Raw genomic sequence first — 16,973 nt, 5'->3', positions numbered from 1 at the left:
CCACCGAGGTATAGAGCGTCACAGAAATATTGTACAGTAGTTAGTTAAGGTACTAACCTAGGATTCTGGAGACCCAAGTTCAGTTCCATGTTCTATCAAAGACTTCCTGTGTGACATTAGGACAGATCCTCAAAGGTATTTAGGCTTCTAAGTCCCATTGAAATTAATTGTAGTTAGGAGCCTAAATACTTCTGAGGATCTGGGCCTATGTTCCTCATCTGTAAAATGGGCACTTCCCTACCTCACAGGGGTGTTATGAGGATAAATACATTAAACATTGTGAGATGCTCAGATACTATGGTGATGAGGTCATGTAAGAGCCTAAGAGTTTTATTAACTAATTATAAAACAGAGAGTGGTATTGGGGTATAAGCTTGTTGGGACCAAGGACCTGTCTTATTCTACTTATCCTATGGCACAGAATACATAATAATCGTATAATATGGTGATATTGTACTTGTATCCACTTGAAACAGACAAATATTGCATCCTGTTATATCTTTCATTGAGATATCAGAAAGTCTAAAAATCTATTAACATTAAGGTAACATCAGACCAGCAATGTATGCTTGTTTTCTTTATTTTGATTTTAAAAGATGGCTATAAAAGACTCTAGGAACCCTTAAAACATAACTGGTACTGGAAAAGAAATAAAGTAAAAACCCCACAGCATTAAAATTATTCAATTGGGAATTCTGGAAGTCAGCCTCCTACAAAAAAGCTCCTTTCCACCCCTTCATTATTGTTGAAAGCATACCTTCCACCCTCTCCAAACTCCCCAGTCATACATGTGTCTTTTGCAACATACTTGGAAAATCACCAAAATCAGGCTATTTTGGACCAAAGTTGGAGCAAGTTCAAGCATCCCAAAGCTCTCACTCAGAACACCATAATGATGGTGTCTCCCCACAAAATATGTCATTTAGAATGAGATATTTAAGCAAACCAAAAGACTTTCTAGCTCTCTTTTCTATGACTAATGTTTACTTCTGTTTAACAGGTGATTTGTATATTGGAGGAGTGGCGAAAGAAATGTATAAATCCTTACCAAAACTAGTGCATGCAAAGGAGGGATTTCAAGGTTGCCTTGCATCAGTTGACTTAAATGGACGTCTTCCTGATCTGATCTCGGATGCTCTGTTTTGCAACGGACAAATAGAAAGAGGATGTGAAGGTACTAAACATCATAGTAGTTTCATCATAAGTATTTCCAATATAAAGCAGATATTCTTATATCTCGTTGTGCAAGTGTTAGACCCATCCTGCTGAGTTCTGTTTATTTGTACTCTCTATATGATGAGTTTATATTTTACCTGTGTGATTAGCATTGTGCCTCGGTTGGAGTATAACTTGTGTACACTATTAATGAGGGTAAATGCCCCCGAGGAAGAAATGTATACCTACTCAACAAAGCACAAACTAACCTGAGAACATTAATTTACCTCTTGAATAGAATCTGTAGATTCTGCTTGTCTTTAGTGACAAGTTTTCAAGTCTTTTGTTTGTTTGTGGCATATTTTATTTAATCATGGTAACAGTAACAATTAGTTTCTATATAGTACTTAAACAACAAGGAGTCTGGTGGCACCTTAAAGACAGATTTATTTGGGCATAAGCTTTCGTGGGTAAAAACCTCACTTCTTCGGGTGCATAGAGTGAAAGTTACAGATGCAGGCATTATATACTGACACATGGAGAGCAGGGAGTTACTTCGCAAGTGGAGAACCAGTGTTGACAGGGCCAATTCAATCAGTGTGGATGTAGTCCACTCCCAATAATAGATGAGGAGGTGTCAATTCCAGGAGAGGAAAAGCTGCTTCTGTAATGAGCCAGCCACTCCCAGTCCCTATTCAAGCCCAGATTAATGGTGATAAATTTGCAAATGAATTTTAGTTCTGCTGTTTCTCTTTGAAGTCTGTTTCTGAAGTTTTTTTGTTCAATGATAGTGACTTTTAAATCTGTAATAGAATGACCAGGGAGATTGAAGTGTTCACTTACTGGCTTATGTATGTTACCATTCCTGATGTCCAATTTGTGTCCATTTATTCTTTTGCGGAGGGACTGTCTGGTTTGGCCAATGTACATGGCAGAGGGGCATTGCTGGCACATGATGGCATATATAACATTAGTGGATGTGCAGGTGAATGAGCCCTTGATGGTGTGGCTGATGTGGTTGGGTCCTCTGATGGTGTCGCCAGAGTAGATATGGGGACAGAGTAGGCAACGAGGTTTGCTACAGGGATTGGTTCCTGGGTTGGTGTTTCTGGGGTGTGGTGTATAGTTGCTGGTGAGTATTTGCTTCAGGTTGTGGGGTTGTCTGTAAGCGAGGACTGGCCTGCCTCCCAAGGTCTGTGAGAGTGAGGGATCATTTTCCAGGATAGGTTGTAGATCGTGGATAATGCGCTGGAGAGGTTTAAGCTGGGGGCTGTATGTGGTGGCCAGTGGTGTTCTGTTTTTGTCCTTGTTGGGCCTGTCCTGTAGTAGGTGATTTCTGGGTACCCGTCTTGCTCTGTCAATCTGTTTCCTCACTTCCCCAGGTGGGTATTGTAGTTTTACGAATGCTTGATAAAGATCTTGTAGGTGTTTGTCTCTGTCTGAGGGGTACTTAGACATTAACTAATATATAAGCAGTCTCCCCAAGTCTGCCCTGTATTATGCTACCTGCTTAGATTATGCTTTTTTTTGGTTGTAAATCTTCCTATCCATTGAAGTTAATACTGTGCTGTGTCTCGCACGCTGTATGGCTTTACTGGCTCCAGTGGAATAGTGTGGGATGCAAGTTAGGACAGAATTAGGCACCAAAAGATTTGTTTGAATATGAAAACAAGGACTTTGCCCTGGATGATTACAGTTTTGGTTATGAATGCAGATGGGCTCCAGCTATAAAATGTGGATCTTGATTTCAGAGTCTATAATACTAGTGTGTTCATGTTTAAGGGTTTGGCTTGGATCTATCTCTAATTCCTGCAGTAGCCTCATTCCATATAGTTTTCATTTTTTAGATATTAGTTTAAATCAATTCAATATCCCTACATACACTTTATTCACATCATTCTGAATTTAGCAACTGTCTTCCAGTACATTACTTTCACTAAAGTACCATTCTGCTTTTGAAAAGCAACTACAAAAATGGCATCGTGGTGTTCCGTGTTAATATTCTCTCAATGAATTTCAGATCAAGAAAATGTTGTTGTTTTTTTTCATTAATTGCTTAAGCTTAATTCATTCTTTCTCTCTCTGGCTGAGTGAGTCTCTCATTATTTATCCACACTGACATAGCTTCAACATTGGGTCAGAAAGAGAGAGAAAACAAGCATGAGAATGACTCTGTATCACGGTGGTTAGAGCACTCCCCTGGGAGATCCAGGATCTAATTCCCCTGCTCTGATGACCTTTTAAAATTATTGATACAAAGTGGAACAGCTTCAACAGGAGAGAATGAGAGAGTCCCCCTTTCCACATCAAATTATCCCTTAGCCCAGCTGTTGGGGCACTCACCTGAGAGATGGTAGAACTCAGTTCAAATCCCTTTTCCCACTCAGATGGAGAAGGAGTGTACCGGGTGAGTATCCTATCCACTAGCCTCAAAGTTATCTGGGAGGTTCTTCTTCTGGCTGCTTGCTAAAATAGTATACGTGCCTAGCTCTCAGAGAGGGTTTGCAGCTGAGACTCCCCAGTAGAGGGAAACACCTGCCTGCAGCCTGGACTTAAGCACCTCTCTATGAGAGATGGGTGAGGCTTAGCACACACCCCACAGTTTGGCATCTCCCATTAGCTCTCTTAGATGAGGAGCTCCCTAGCATGCTGGCTTTTGGGAATCCCATTTGAAGGCAACTATCTTTCCCTGTTTGTTGTATAGAGAGCAGGGGCTCTGCACTCAGGCTTTGTGAATCCCAGTGATTTTCTAGATGCTTAAAAGTTCTTGTGAATTGAGCCCCCCTTCACCCACCAAGCTGGTGTGGAAAGACCCCTTCCACGTCCTTTCCCCTAGTCCTTGGCCTCTTACTTACTCCTCTCAGTTTTCTCCCTAACTGTGATGCTTGCTGGTCTTTTATCTGAGGACCAGGTTATCTGCAGGCTATCAGATGCCTGCTCTCAAACCCGTCCCCTGAGAAGCAGCTTAATTAGTCATGGGTGGGGCTAAGCCCACCTCCCTTAAAGGGCCATCCTATGCTGTTTCCTCATGGAGAGTTCCCATAGGAATCAGCAGGAAGTCAATTTTACCTTCAGCAATGGTTTTGGTTAACGGGCTTGATCCAAAGCTCATTAAAGTCAATGAGAGTCTCTTCATAGATTACAAAGGGCTTTAGATCCAGACAAAAGCAAGCTAGTAAGATTGGGCCATTAATAGCATCATGAGTAGTTTAAAATCAGGAGACTCCTTGTAATGTTGAGAGAGTTGGCAACAGTGTTAGTACGTGTGTGATGGATGCAGTAAAGACAGTGATAAGCACCACAGAAAAGCCCATGAATAAAATACATATTAATTTTAATTTAATATGTACTAGAAATAATGCAGCATGCCAAAAATATATTTGAAAGGAATAAAAATAAGAAAAAGAATGTAAGAAAATAAAATCCTTAAATATGATTTTGCTAGAGTCACCATATAGACAGCTAAACGCTCATTGATTACCTTGGTTACCATCTGTTTCATTCCTTCACAGAGACAAGGTGGGGGAGGTAATATGTTTTATTGGACAAACTTCCGTTGGTGATAGAGACAAGCTTTTGAGCCACACTGGTCTTCTACAGGTCTGGGAAAGGAAAGAAGAGCTGTATGTGTCTCAAAAGCTTGTCTCTATCACCAACAGAAGATGGTCCAATAAAACATATTACCTCCCCCACCTTGTCTCTCTAATAGCTTGGGACTGACATGCCTACCATTCCTTCACACTCATTCTTAAACTAAAATAACCCTAAGTACCTGTTTATGTACTTAGACTGTATAAAAGAGATGAACCCTCAATAAAGAAGTCTTCAGAATAATGAAAACACCACTGATTATTTAACCTAGTTTATTGTCATATAAAATGAGAGATAATCAGACAGCAGTAGCCTATGTTTACTTACCTGCGCATAAGTATTAATAGTGAGCTCTTATCCATACCTAGATAATAAAATATAGTCCAGTCTAAACATGTAGTGTCAATAGCATTTGTAATAGGGCTGTCAATTAACTGCAGTTAATTCAAGTGATTAACTCAAAACAAATTAACTAAATTTAAAAAATTGATTGTGATTAATAATAGTGTTAATCTCACTGTTAAACAATAATAGACTACCAAATGAAATTTATTATAAATATTTTGGATGTTTTTTACGTTTTCAAATATATTGATTTCAATTACAACACAGAATACAAAGTGCTCACTTTATATTATTATTTTTAATATGAATATTTGGACTGTAAAAAAGATAAACAAAAGAAATAGTAATTTTCAATTAACCTTATATAAGTACTGTACCACAATCTCTTTATCATGAAAGTGGAACTTACAAATTTAAATTTTTTTGTTACATAACTGCACTCAAAAACAAAACTGTAAAACTTTAGCACCTACAAGTCCACTCAGTCCTACTTCTTATTCAGCCAATCACTGAGACAAACATGCATTATCTCCTGTAAATGCTGCCTGATTATTATTTACCTTGTCACCTGGAAGGGAGAACAGGCATTTGCATGGTGCTTTTGTAGCTCATTTTGCAATGTATTTTCCTGCCAGATATGCTAAGCATTTGCATGCCCCTTCATGCTTCAGCCACTGTTCTAGAGGATGTGCTTCCATGCTGAAGATGCTCGTTTAAAAAATAAAGCGTTAATTACATTTGTGACTGAATTCCTGGGAGAATTGTATGTCTCTAGCTCTGTGGTTTTACTCACATTCTGCCATATATTTTGTATTATGGCAGTCTCGGATGATTACCCAGAACATGTTGTTCAATTTAAGAACACTTTCACTGCAGATTTGACAAAACGTAAAGAAGGTACCAATGTGAGATTTCTAAAGATAGCTACAGCACTCAACACAAGGTTTAAGAATCTGAAGTGCATTCCGAAATCTGAGAGGGATGAGGTGTCGAATATGCTGTCAGAAGTCTTAAAAGAGCAAGACTCCGATTCGCAAATTACAGAACCCGAACCACCAAAAAAGAAAATCAACCTTCTGTTGGTGGCATCTGACTCAGATGATGAAAATGGACATGCGTCGGTCCGCACTGCTTTGAATCATTGTCGAACAGAACTGTCATCAGCATGGAAGCATGTCCTCTGAAATAGTGGCCGAAGCATGAAGGGACATAGGAATGTTTAGCATATCTGTCACGTAAATACCTTGCAACCCCAGCTAAAAAAGTGCCATGCGATTGCCTGTTCTCACTTTCAGGTGACATTGTAAATGAGAAGCAGGCAGCATTATCTCCCGAAAATGTAAACAAACTTGTTTGTCTTAGAGATTGGCTGAACAAGTAGTAGGACTGAATGAACTTGTTTTATTTTTGAGTGCAGTTTTATTAAAAAAAAAATCTACACTTTAAGTTGCATTTTCATGATAAAGAGATTGCACTACAACACTTATATGAGGAGAATTGAAAAATACTATTTCTTTTGTTTATCTTTTTTACAGTACAAATATTTGTAATAAAATAATATAAAGTGAGCTCTGTACACTTTGTATTCTGTGTTGTAAATAAAATCAATATATTTGAAAATGTAGAAAGCATATACAAATATTTAAATAAATGGTATTCTATTATTGTTTAATAGTACGATTAAAACTGCGATTAATTGTGATTTTTTTTAATCTCACAATTAATGGTGATTTTTTTTTAATCTCACATTTAATAATTTTTAATTTTTTAAATAATTTGACAGCTCTAATTTTTAGATGATCTGTTTTCCTTTTGAGGAAGACTGGCTGCTCGTGTTTGATCAGTCAGCTTCTTAAAGTTCTCCCCTATGTGAGAAGACTGCAATATTGCCAAGCCTAGGCATTCAAAGATCATGAGAGAGGACCCCAAAATCATGAGATTGGCTTAAAAATCATAATATTTGTACTTGCCTTCTGGTTTCTGAGCCATATTTTCTCCATTAATCATAAGAGATAGGAACTTACTTTAAGATGATCATATAATCAATTGACTCTATGAGTTGGGACTTTAAGAAAAATGCCAAATATCATGAGACTTTTGACCAAATTGTGAGCATTAGCATTGTACATGATCACTTAGGTCCCCATCCTACAATTGATAGCATGTAATAGACTCCTATGTCTGTTCAGAGACCCAGTTGCGCTATCAACTGCAGGATCAGGGCTTCTATTTATTAGGCTATTGTCCTGAAAACACTTATATGTATATGCTTAACTTTACTATCATGAGAAATCCTATTGATTTCAGTGGAATTACGTATGTGTTTAATGTAACACATGTGCATAAGTGTTTGCAGGATCATGGCCTGGTTTGTGATACTTTTCGCAGGTAGGCAGGTGGGACAAGGCAAGATTTTAAAATGTTCATAGGAATTCAGGGTTGCCGCCAAAACAAATGCCTGAACTCCATGTAGTTTTGGTTCTTGAATAATAGTTAAACTTTGTGGGTACCTCTTTGTTGACAAATCTTCAATGACAAGAAACTACAAAGCTAGAGCTATAAAAACATTGCTAAATAGACCTGTGAATAATTAACCGAAAGCTCATAACAGTCACTTTTATGGTTTCGTCATTAAGGCCGGATCTTGCTCGATTGAATTCAATATTTTTTCCATAGACTTCAGTTGAAGTGGGATCAGGGCCTCCCATAGAAAAGTTTAATATTTTCCTCAGCACACATGGTGATGGACATTGGTAACATAAGATAACTTTTGAGTTACCTTTTTGATGTACCACAAGACATTAAGACGTACCACTAGGTAATATGAGCCTTTTGTGTTAAATGTGTAACTCCCAAACCAATCCATGTCCTTACTTTACAGATATAAAATTAATTACCCATGCAAAGAAATAAATCCAATCAATTTTTAAAAAGTCTGCAACAAAGATGAAACAAAATTATATTTATACCACAAGTACTCAAAGCTGCATATGATAGCATCTTACTAAGTAGCTTAGATAAATAAAAATAGATCTATAATATATACATAAAATTATGAACCCAATGGTAATATTTATTAACAATTTCTAGCATCAGTTAAACATACTTTATTCTGTCAGGAAGTATGATTTTTTAAAAATATTATTTACACTTAAAACCAGTCATATGGTTGTAATCAATCTGTGTTTCTTAGCAAATTCTGTTGGAGAAATATTTATACATAATATGCAAGAGCTGCAAAGCGATAAACACTCAGAATGATATGAGCAATAGTAAAAACTCATTAAGGCAATTGTTCCTTAAGTTGCAAAAAGTATTTCCTTCTACATCCATGCATTTTAGCATTCACTTTATTTTATTTTTTTTTGCCTCGGTGTCTGTGTTTTTCTACTTTAATTCCGCATGACTTTTTTCTAATTTTAATTTGATGATGAGATCTAACATTGCATAACTAAAGTGTAAATAAATGCATGAATATATAGCATTTAAACACCTACAGATATTTTCACTTCATTTTTGTAAGGTGTCCAAGTAGCAGATTCTGGTTTAAAAAAAAATGTGAGTGACTTGTCAACCATTATAATACCCAAATGTATACAAAGAATGATGCAATGCCCAAATGTTTAAAGAAAAACTTTTGAACTTAGAACTGCTAAGAAAGTGGAATGGCTGCCCTATAGGTCCCTTCTTCTCTGAATGCAGATCACCAGCTGATGCATAAAATTTCAGATTTTAGTGAACAGGCTAAATATATCAGAGCTAATTAATACTTTTGACTAAACTGTGATTGATAGTATACTCTATTGCTAGACCTAGTCTTGTGACGATCTTTTGGGTCCCAATTCAGCAAGGTACTTAAGCACTTGACTAACTAGAAGCATGTGACTAGTCACATTGATGTGCTTTAAACTGGGCACATGATTAAGTATCTCACAGATTTTGGGCCTTGTTAAATACCCACAAATGAGTGATTCTTATAAGATTAGATAAGAAAATTCCACATTAGGAGGTTTCTTTGGGATTTAATTTAAAAATTTAAAGATTTAAGTGGATGTCTCTGTCTCCAAAATTACTGAAAAGGGTTTTATAAGGATTAGGACCATATTATTTCCTTCATTAGTGTATGTCAGTGGGAGATCTGTGTATGTTGATCCAAGTCAATATATGGTTCATGATGTATATTTCTTAATTCTCCCAGTCACACAGAAAGGTCTAAAAGAGAGGAAAATGGGAAGGGATAATGTGCTAATGACTGTAGAAGTCACTGTATCTGAACATGACAAATGACTAGTCAGGATGCAGCCATGCATTCACTTTGCTAATGCATTCACATCTATCCAAGAAGAAGAAAAAAAAAACTTTTAATTTTCCTTCATTACATGTCATCAGCTCAATTAACCATTATATTTGTAGTAAAATACTGGCAAATTACTGCTTTCTCATTTTGGCTTGCCTAGAGATTTATGGCTATTAGCATTAATTTGTTTGTGTTATATGGCATTTCTTTCTCTCTTTAACAGCAGCATGCACTTTACTCTGAATGTTTTTCTGTGTTTGCTGCCATTTCAATATTGCTTACTAACATTTAATATATTTTGCTTTTTTTTTTAATTTTGCTGACAAAGTTGCATTGATGAAAGCTGATTTGCAAGGTAGATAGCCCTGTGTGTATTAAAAAAGACTGAAACCCAGAATGCACAGCTGGATTTCTACAATAAATGCTCTGTACATTTCCTGCAATAAAGTGTGTTGTTTTGTTTCAGATTTTCCCTTTTTACCCGTAAACATGATACAAGAACCTTCATTTTACAGCATATTTTGCATAAAGGCTTTCAGTCTTTAATATGTTTGTATAGTGATTGCTTTAGTGCTTTGATCATACCTTTTAAAAAGTTCTTTTATTTTTCAGTGGTCTAGTTATGAATCTCTAGAAATAGAATAGCTTTGTTTTTCATGTGTGTCACATTTGGGCATGCCAGCTCATTAGTACTCTGGTTTATTTATTTATTTTCTGTTTTAAAAAGAACCTGCATGGGATCGTTAAAGCATGTGAATCAATACTTGCCAACATTCCTTCCTGCAAACCCACCCCACAACTTCTCTTTATTTAAGGCTCAGCTCCTTTTTAATGTACTTTCTGGGATTTCAGGTACATTACAATGTAGCTTCATTTCCTAGTGTGTTTTTAATTTTCTGATCTTGTTTCATGTAGCTTTATTTCCCATTTTCCATGGTACCTGGTTTTGCTGGTTGGAACACATTTTCAGGAAAAACAATAAATAAATTAATTTTATGGAAAAAAATGTTTAGCCTGTTAATGATGTGATGTGAAATTAACCATAGCTTGCTACAGTGTTAACATCCCTACTTCCCTTGGATTAACTCTTGTGTCTGTTTGTTTTCTTTATATTTATGAATTCTGTTCTGTCAGTCTCGGAGTCAAAACAAAAGATTTGTAATGTTATATGCCTCCACATAACACAGAAATATTTAAATAAATTCTACTTTAGATCCCTTTGCTCATTAGATTTACGATGTTGGCAACTACCATGTGATCCAAAGACAAACATGTTACTTTGAAATACAAAATTCTAGTTGCTTCTGTATGTTCTCATCAGGCCCCAGCACCACATGCCAAGAGGATTCGTGTGCAAACCAAGGAGTGTGCTTGCAGCAGTGGGATGGATTCAGCTGTGACTGCAGTATGACCTCCTTTAGTGGACCATTGTGCAATGACCGTAAGTATATTAGAGAATGCTCATCTAAAAACCTTACAGCCCTAGGGCAGTATTTAAAGCAAGTGTCTGAAATTTGTATTATTTTAATATTATATAGTTAATTGAACTGGCAAAACTTTGAGAAAATCTATGATGCTTGTAGGAAGAACGTGATGAAGCATTACAGTATAAATGAGGGACGACAATACTACATCGAACATTGTGAAAGAATTTGGGTTTTTTATACTTGATTGCATATCTAATGCATTGATGGTTACCTATTTGAAATGAGCCTTTCATAAACATTACAAATAGTTTTTTCTGATTAAAAAAAACCTTTCACATTTTATCTTAAGCTATATTGTAATTTTGTAACTTTATCTCACGAGAGCTGTAATTACTATGAAACGGTTGACAAGGCTCATTATCTTTCTTTGTAGATTTCTTTAGATGACACATTAAGCTCTGTCAAATAAAAAGCACTCCAAGTGTTTTAGGTTGTTTTTTTTTTTTTTTTAATTTCATCTGAATAATCACAATATCCTATACCAACCATGTGGTTCTCAAGTACAAATGGAAGTTGTGATAAATATGGGACCTGCTTCACCAGTGTGCTGCTCTTGTTTTACGCGAGTCTAGACCCTTGATTTCACTGGAGTTAGCTTGGTGAGAAATTGCAGTAATGCAGCAATGAATAAGGCCTATTTGGAACTGTCGAGATTTCTTACTGAGGATTAAACTTTACCCCATTTGAGATGTCTGATTATTGGAAACCTTTGCATATTTACAAGAAGGGCATTTCAGTCAGACTTGGCATCTTGATTTTCACTTGTTGTGTACATGTATTTGAATGAGAGTGTGGTTTCCATATCCTGCCAAATATGGTAGAAAGGTAGTTAATATAGATATCTAGTTATGCATTTTTTGGCTACTATATGCAATTTTGGCTGTCCAGTCTAGAACAAAGTTCATTTCTTTATTGGACTAGTTCTAGACCAGCATAGTAACTGTGATTATCTCAAAAGAGATAACAATGTTTGGTTCAAAGGGTAGGTCCCAAGCATTTATGAGATTAGAAATTAAAATATATGGAAAATTTATGGCAAAAGATTCTCATAAGATTCCCATTGTTGGGTTTTTTTGTTATTTTTAACTGTTGCCCCAGCTATACCCATTTTTTCATGATCTCCCATCACAAAAGTGGAAGAAAACCAGTTCTCGAGATCTGCACTTTCTGATAGAATGCAGAATGGGTGATTCAAAGTATTTAGGAGAGAGTCTACCTTTAGGCCTTCAGACACACAATTCCAAATTTCAGAGGCCTGCAGTGCAGGTAAAATGGGTGGGGTTCTTGTACTACTAAAGACAGTTTATTTTTATGCTAATTTGGATGCCATGTATACTTTCCTGGGTGTCTTATTGACATTGATATTGTCACAGATGTCAAAACACTGGGTAAAATTCAGTGGTGTTTAACTGAGCTGAGCTTACACTGATATCAAGAAAAAATTGGATCAGTTATGGACAGCAGAATTGTCTCATACGATTTTAGTAATAACAGTTTTTTGTTGCTGAAGAATAAAGTGCACTTTAAAACATAATAAGTGCAGTCTTCAGCTGGTGTATTTTAGCATTGCTCTATTGAAGCCAACAGAACTACACCGATCTACAGGACAGAGGATTTGCCCCAGTATTCTGACATAAGAAAATTTCTGTACTTGTTATTTTGTAAATTTGGATTTCCCTGTTTCATATTTACAAACCTAAGTAAAACAGAAAGCTTAGTATATCAAAATGGTGCATGTAGCATATTAGAGTAACAAAAAGCTGGGTTATTTTAAGGTAGGTAAGGCTTTAAAAGTTATCAAAATAATGTAAAAAATAAAAAAATAAAGTATGTTATTTGATAAGTGTAGCATGTAAAAGCCTACTATTTTTCAGTGGATTAAGACAAAAACATTGTCTAGCTACTTTTCCTGACTTTTCTTGCAAGTCTTAGTTAATATATTTCTTGAAATTTGTACAAATGATGTTGCTCTTTTTAGGTTGATATTTTCAGTATGTTATAGAATCATAGAATCATAGAAGATTAGAGTTGATAGAGACCTCAGGAGGTCATCTAGTCCAACCCCCTGCTCAAAGCAGGACCAACCCCAACTAAATCATCCCAGCCAGGGCTTTGTCAAGCCGGATTTAAAAACCTCTAAGGATGGAGATTCCACCACCTCCCTAGATAACCCATTTCAGTGCTTCACCACCCTCCTAGTGAAATAGTGTTTCCTAATATCCAACCTAGTCCTCCCCCACTGCAACTTGAGACCATTGCTCAACTAGTGTCAACTAATGTGAACTCAATTCATGAAAGTTTGACATCGTGTCATCTCTAGTCTTCACTTGCATACATCTTGCCTGGTCCTTAATTTCCACAGCATGAAGTTCAGAGGAAATGGAAAATGGGAAAAAGTAGTACAGAAAAATACAGTTGTGATAGCTATGCAGAAATACCATATTTATATATATATATATATATATATATATGCATGTAAGAGATTTTTTATGAAGTAAAGTGCTATTTAGCATAAGTTAAGGATATCAAAATTCAGCTCAAAATAAGCAAAGCATGAAGCAGTCTCCTTCTCTGACAAACTGAGTATGTCCTATATGTATCTGTAAGTGGGGAGGAAAAGATTCTAGTGATCCCACCCAGGGAATGTATGGTACTTCCTGGAAGAGTTAAGCTAATATCCTCTGCGAAAACTGATTCATGCCAGCATGTCTCAGTTTACAGCATAGAGGACCATATTCAGGAATATCACTAGAATCTGTTAAAATGTTCAGTCCAGTAGAAACTCTTTAAGTGCATCCAATGTAACAGATATACGGCAGATGCGGACCATTAATGCACATGATGGCACAAGTAGGGACATGCTACATGGTGCTGTTTCTTATTTACTGAAAGAGAAACAATGTAGGGATGTCTTGACACAAGATGAGGAGGAGGTTATCACTACTTCTGCTATGATATGACACTTGGAGATGCAGGGCAGCAATGCTTTGTAGATGTGGTATGTTGGAAATGTTATATTGTTAAGTGCAAAGCAGGCCACTAGAAAATGTTCCCACAAAATAGGATTACATAGAATACTGTGCAAAAAGGACAGTTAATGACTATTCTTACAAATGGTTGGCATCCTGGCTCCTCTGAGAAAAAACATCACAAATATCCTAAGTATTAGTAACTGCAGGTTGTGGAGTGAAAACTGTCCTCCCAGGGCACTCAGCTTTTTCATAAGAGTAGGCTGAAAATGACTCTGGCAACAACAGCAAAAACTAAAAACCCAAATCAAATGCTTTGCTGTATTGTACAAGAGTCTTTCTATGAGTTTACATCTGTTTTCACTACCACAGTCCATAAGTGTAACTACAATAGTGAGCATAATGTCATATTTGTGGAAACAAACACCACTATTATGGCCTGGAAAATAGCAAAAATAATAGCATTGTCACATTACATTAATATTGAAGCATTGAGGTGCCAAATTACAGGGCAGCTTCAATGCTGTCTGTTACCATAAGGAAATAGTACATCAAAGAGTTGTATCTGTGATGGTGTACCTAACACTGTGTCAACACTACCATTAAAATCCCTATTTTCAATGGTTTAGATTTTCACCATGCAATGTCTTCTGAATAGAAACTTGACATTCGCAGCCTGTATGAATAGAGAAACTTTGTTCCTGAAACATGAATAAATTAAGTTCAGATTTTCGTTAAGGATATACAAAAAATCCTTCTGTCTTACTATGAATCGTCTCTAACAAAAGACTGACTTTTAAAAATGAAAGAAACATATCTATGTTACAAGACTACTGTACACGTGATAATTTAATATTTTGATATAGTATAGAATCAAAGTTACATTGCTTAACAAATCAGGGTTTTGCCCATAGTTATGGTCAGATATGCTTCTAGAGTGGCTTAGATACAAATCAATAAAACATCGCAGCTTGAATTCAAGGCAACTTGATGCAGTTTCAGGATTGGGCTATATGTAGAATTGTAGGCAGGGATGATAGCTCCACCTGTAAATACAGTTGCTGGACTCTTTCCTTGTTTTCAGTTGCTTATAACTTTGCCAAACTTTAACTGCTTGGCCTAAATTTGGTGAGCTTGGTAGCTACCTCAGACTGATTTTTTTTATTTATGCATTTTAGCTAAAATAAAGCCATTTCCAAGAATAAGACTAAGGGAAAATATATTGTCTTGCCATGGTCAAAAATAATTTCTGGTGATCTTTTCTTTGAAAAGCTCTAGCTCTCCCATGATTTGGATCAGGCACTTAAAATATGGTGGGGTTGGTAGGTGACCATTGCATCAGCGATGTGCCTTTTGTCATACCTGTGAAAGCCTGCTCCAATATGGTGAAGTTATAAGCCTTTCATACATCCTCAGTTCTGATTTCCTCAAACTTAGAGGCTAAATTTCCAAAGATTCTATACGCTCTGGGGATGCCCCAACCTGGGGCTAAGCAGGACTTGCCCTGCAATTGTACCTCTGGCACCTCAACTAAGAGCTATGCTCTTAATGACCCTTCCTCATCTCCCAATTCCCACCTAACACACATAGTGTGGAGGAGGACGCTGCCTGATTAAATGGAGAGGAGATATGAGCAGGACATGCAGGGAAGGGAGGGGAGTAGAATGAGACAAGGAGACTGAGAGGATGGCAGAAACTGGGACAGGGAGTTGGGGTAGGGTGGCAGTCTGGGATTCGCTGGATGAGGAGACTGGGACTGCCAGTAGGGGGAGGCTGGGATGAGAGTCTGGCCGAGTGAGACTGGAACTTGCTGGGACTGGGATGAGAAGCCTGGGGAGGAGAGACTGAGATAGGGGAAGAGAATGGGACTGGGATGAGAAGCCAGGGATGGGGCAGAGATGAGACTGTAACAAGGACAGGTTGGAGGGGATGATCAGAAGGGATCATGTTTGTGGGAAATGGATTGAAGAATCTGTGCCCACTACAGCACTCCACTCCAGAGCCTGAAATGGAACCATTCCTCTGCTGTCAGCAAATATCTGTGAAACCAACTGGCAAAGTATGTGTCTAATCAGTATTTAGTGCTAGTCCACATGGAGAATGAAAACATACTACTGCTATCATTAGCTCAAATGGCAGAGACCTGGAAAGTAGATCTAAAGGTTTCAGCTCTGCATATGAACCATGTGGGAGTCAATATGAAGTCACAAGATGGAATTTCTGTTTTTTTCTGTTTGCTCTTTTAAGAGCCTAGGGAATTACACACCAAAAAAACTATATTAAAACACCATTATTAAGGTTGAAAAGTCAAGCAGTCAAAAGTTAGAAAATATCAGAACTAAGGTTGTCTATGCAACCTTAACCCCCACCCCCATGTGTATGCATTATGATGGTCTTTAATTACATAATCATATGCTATTTTTCCACAGGAACCCTGTGCCATTCAATGCACAGGATCGAGCTGCTCTGAGGAGGAATTAGGGTTGTGTAGTGAAGGAGGAAATAAAATATTGAATAGCTGCTTATTAAGTTAGCACCATCCATCTGACTCCTGCAACAAATGAAGCAGGAGCCTATAGACAAAGTCTCCTTCACTATGCACCCCTGATTCATCTCTGGAGCCGGTCCATCCTGTGCATTGAATGAGGCAGTGATCCCTGTAGAAAAAATAGTATGTGATCATGTAACCAACGACTTTATCATAATGCATACACTCAAAGGATCTGAACTGAGGCTACACAAGTAACCTGAATTATGACATTTCCTATTTTTGACTGCTTGACTTTGCAATCTTAATAATGTTCTTTTAACATAGTTTTGTGTGTGTGTGTGTGATTATAGTTATATGATGATGGGATCATTTACCCAGTTACTCTTTTTGCTACTAACGTGAGCATTGATTAGTCTTCTGAGCTGTCATAGGATGACAGTAGGACTGCTATAGAAATTCCCCTCTCTCAAAATTCTTTTCTTCTTTAGAACTGCAAGTCTGGGGATGCAGATTCTTGCAATCTGTGTTGACACAGGAGTCCAATATAATACATACAAGATACTAAAATCCTCTATCCACATCTCTTTCCTACATGCTGCTCTGCCAGTATACCTTAATACTGCTCTGGGTATGCCACT

At 37.1% G+C, this 16,973-nt stretch overlaps 1 protein-coding gene across 12 annotated transcripts in view; it reads left to right on the top strand.

The window, feature by feature from the left end:
- The window catches only part of NRXN1 (neurexin 1), a 1,243,173-nt gene that overhangs the window by 655,782 nt on the left and 570,418 nt on the right, over positions 1-16,973 (top strand). For all 12 annotated transcript variants that reach the window (XM_054022355.1, XM_054022354.1, XM_054022352.1 and 9 more), the window contains 2 exons: positions 1,001-1,174; positions 10,710-10,829. In XM_054022355.1, the coding sequence (XP_053878330.1) occupies positions 1,001-1,174; positions 10,710-10,829 (294 nt within the window). The remainder of the gene's footprint in view (positions 1-1,000; positions 1,175-10,709; positions 10,830-16,973) is intronic.

Source organism: Malaclemys terrapin, chromosome 3 (genome assembly GCF_027887155.1).
Source record: "Malaclemys terrapin pileata isolate rMalTer1 chromosome 3, rMalTer1.hap1, whole genome shotgun sequence".
NCBI classification, from domain to species: domain Eukaryota; kingdom Metazoa; phylum Chordata; order Testudines; family Emydidae; genus Malaclemys; species Malaclemys terrapin.
Note: the sequence above shows the minus strand (reverse complement) of the source record. Positions and strands in the feature narration are given on the sequence as shown.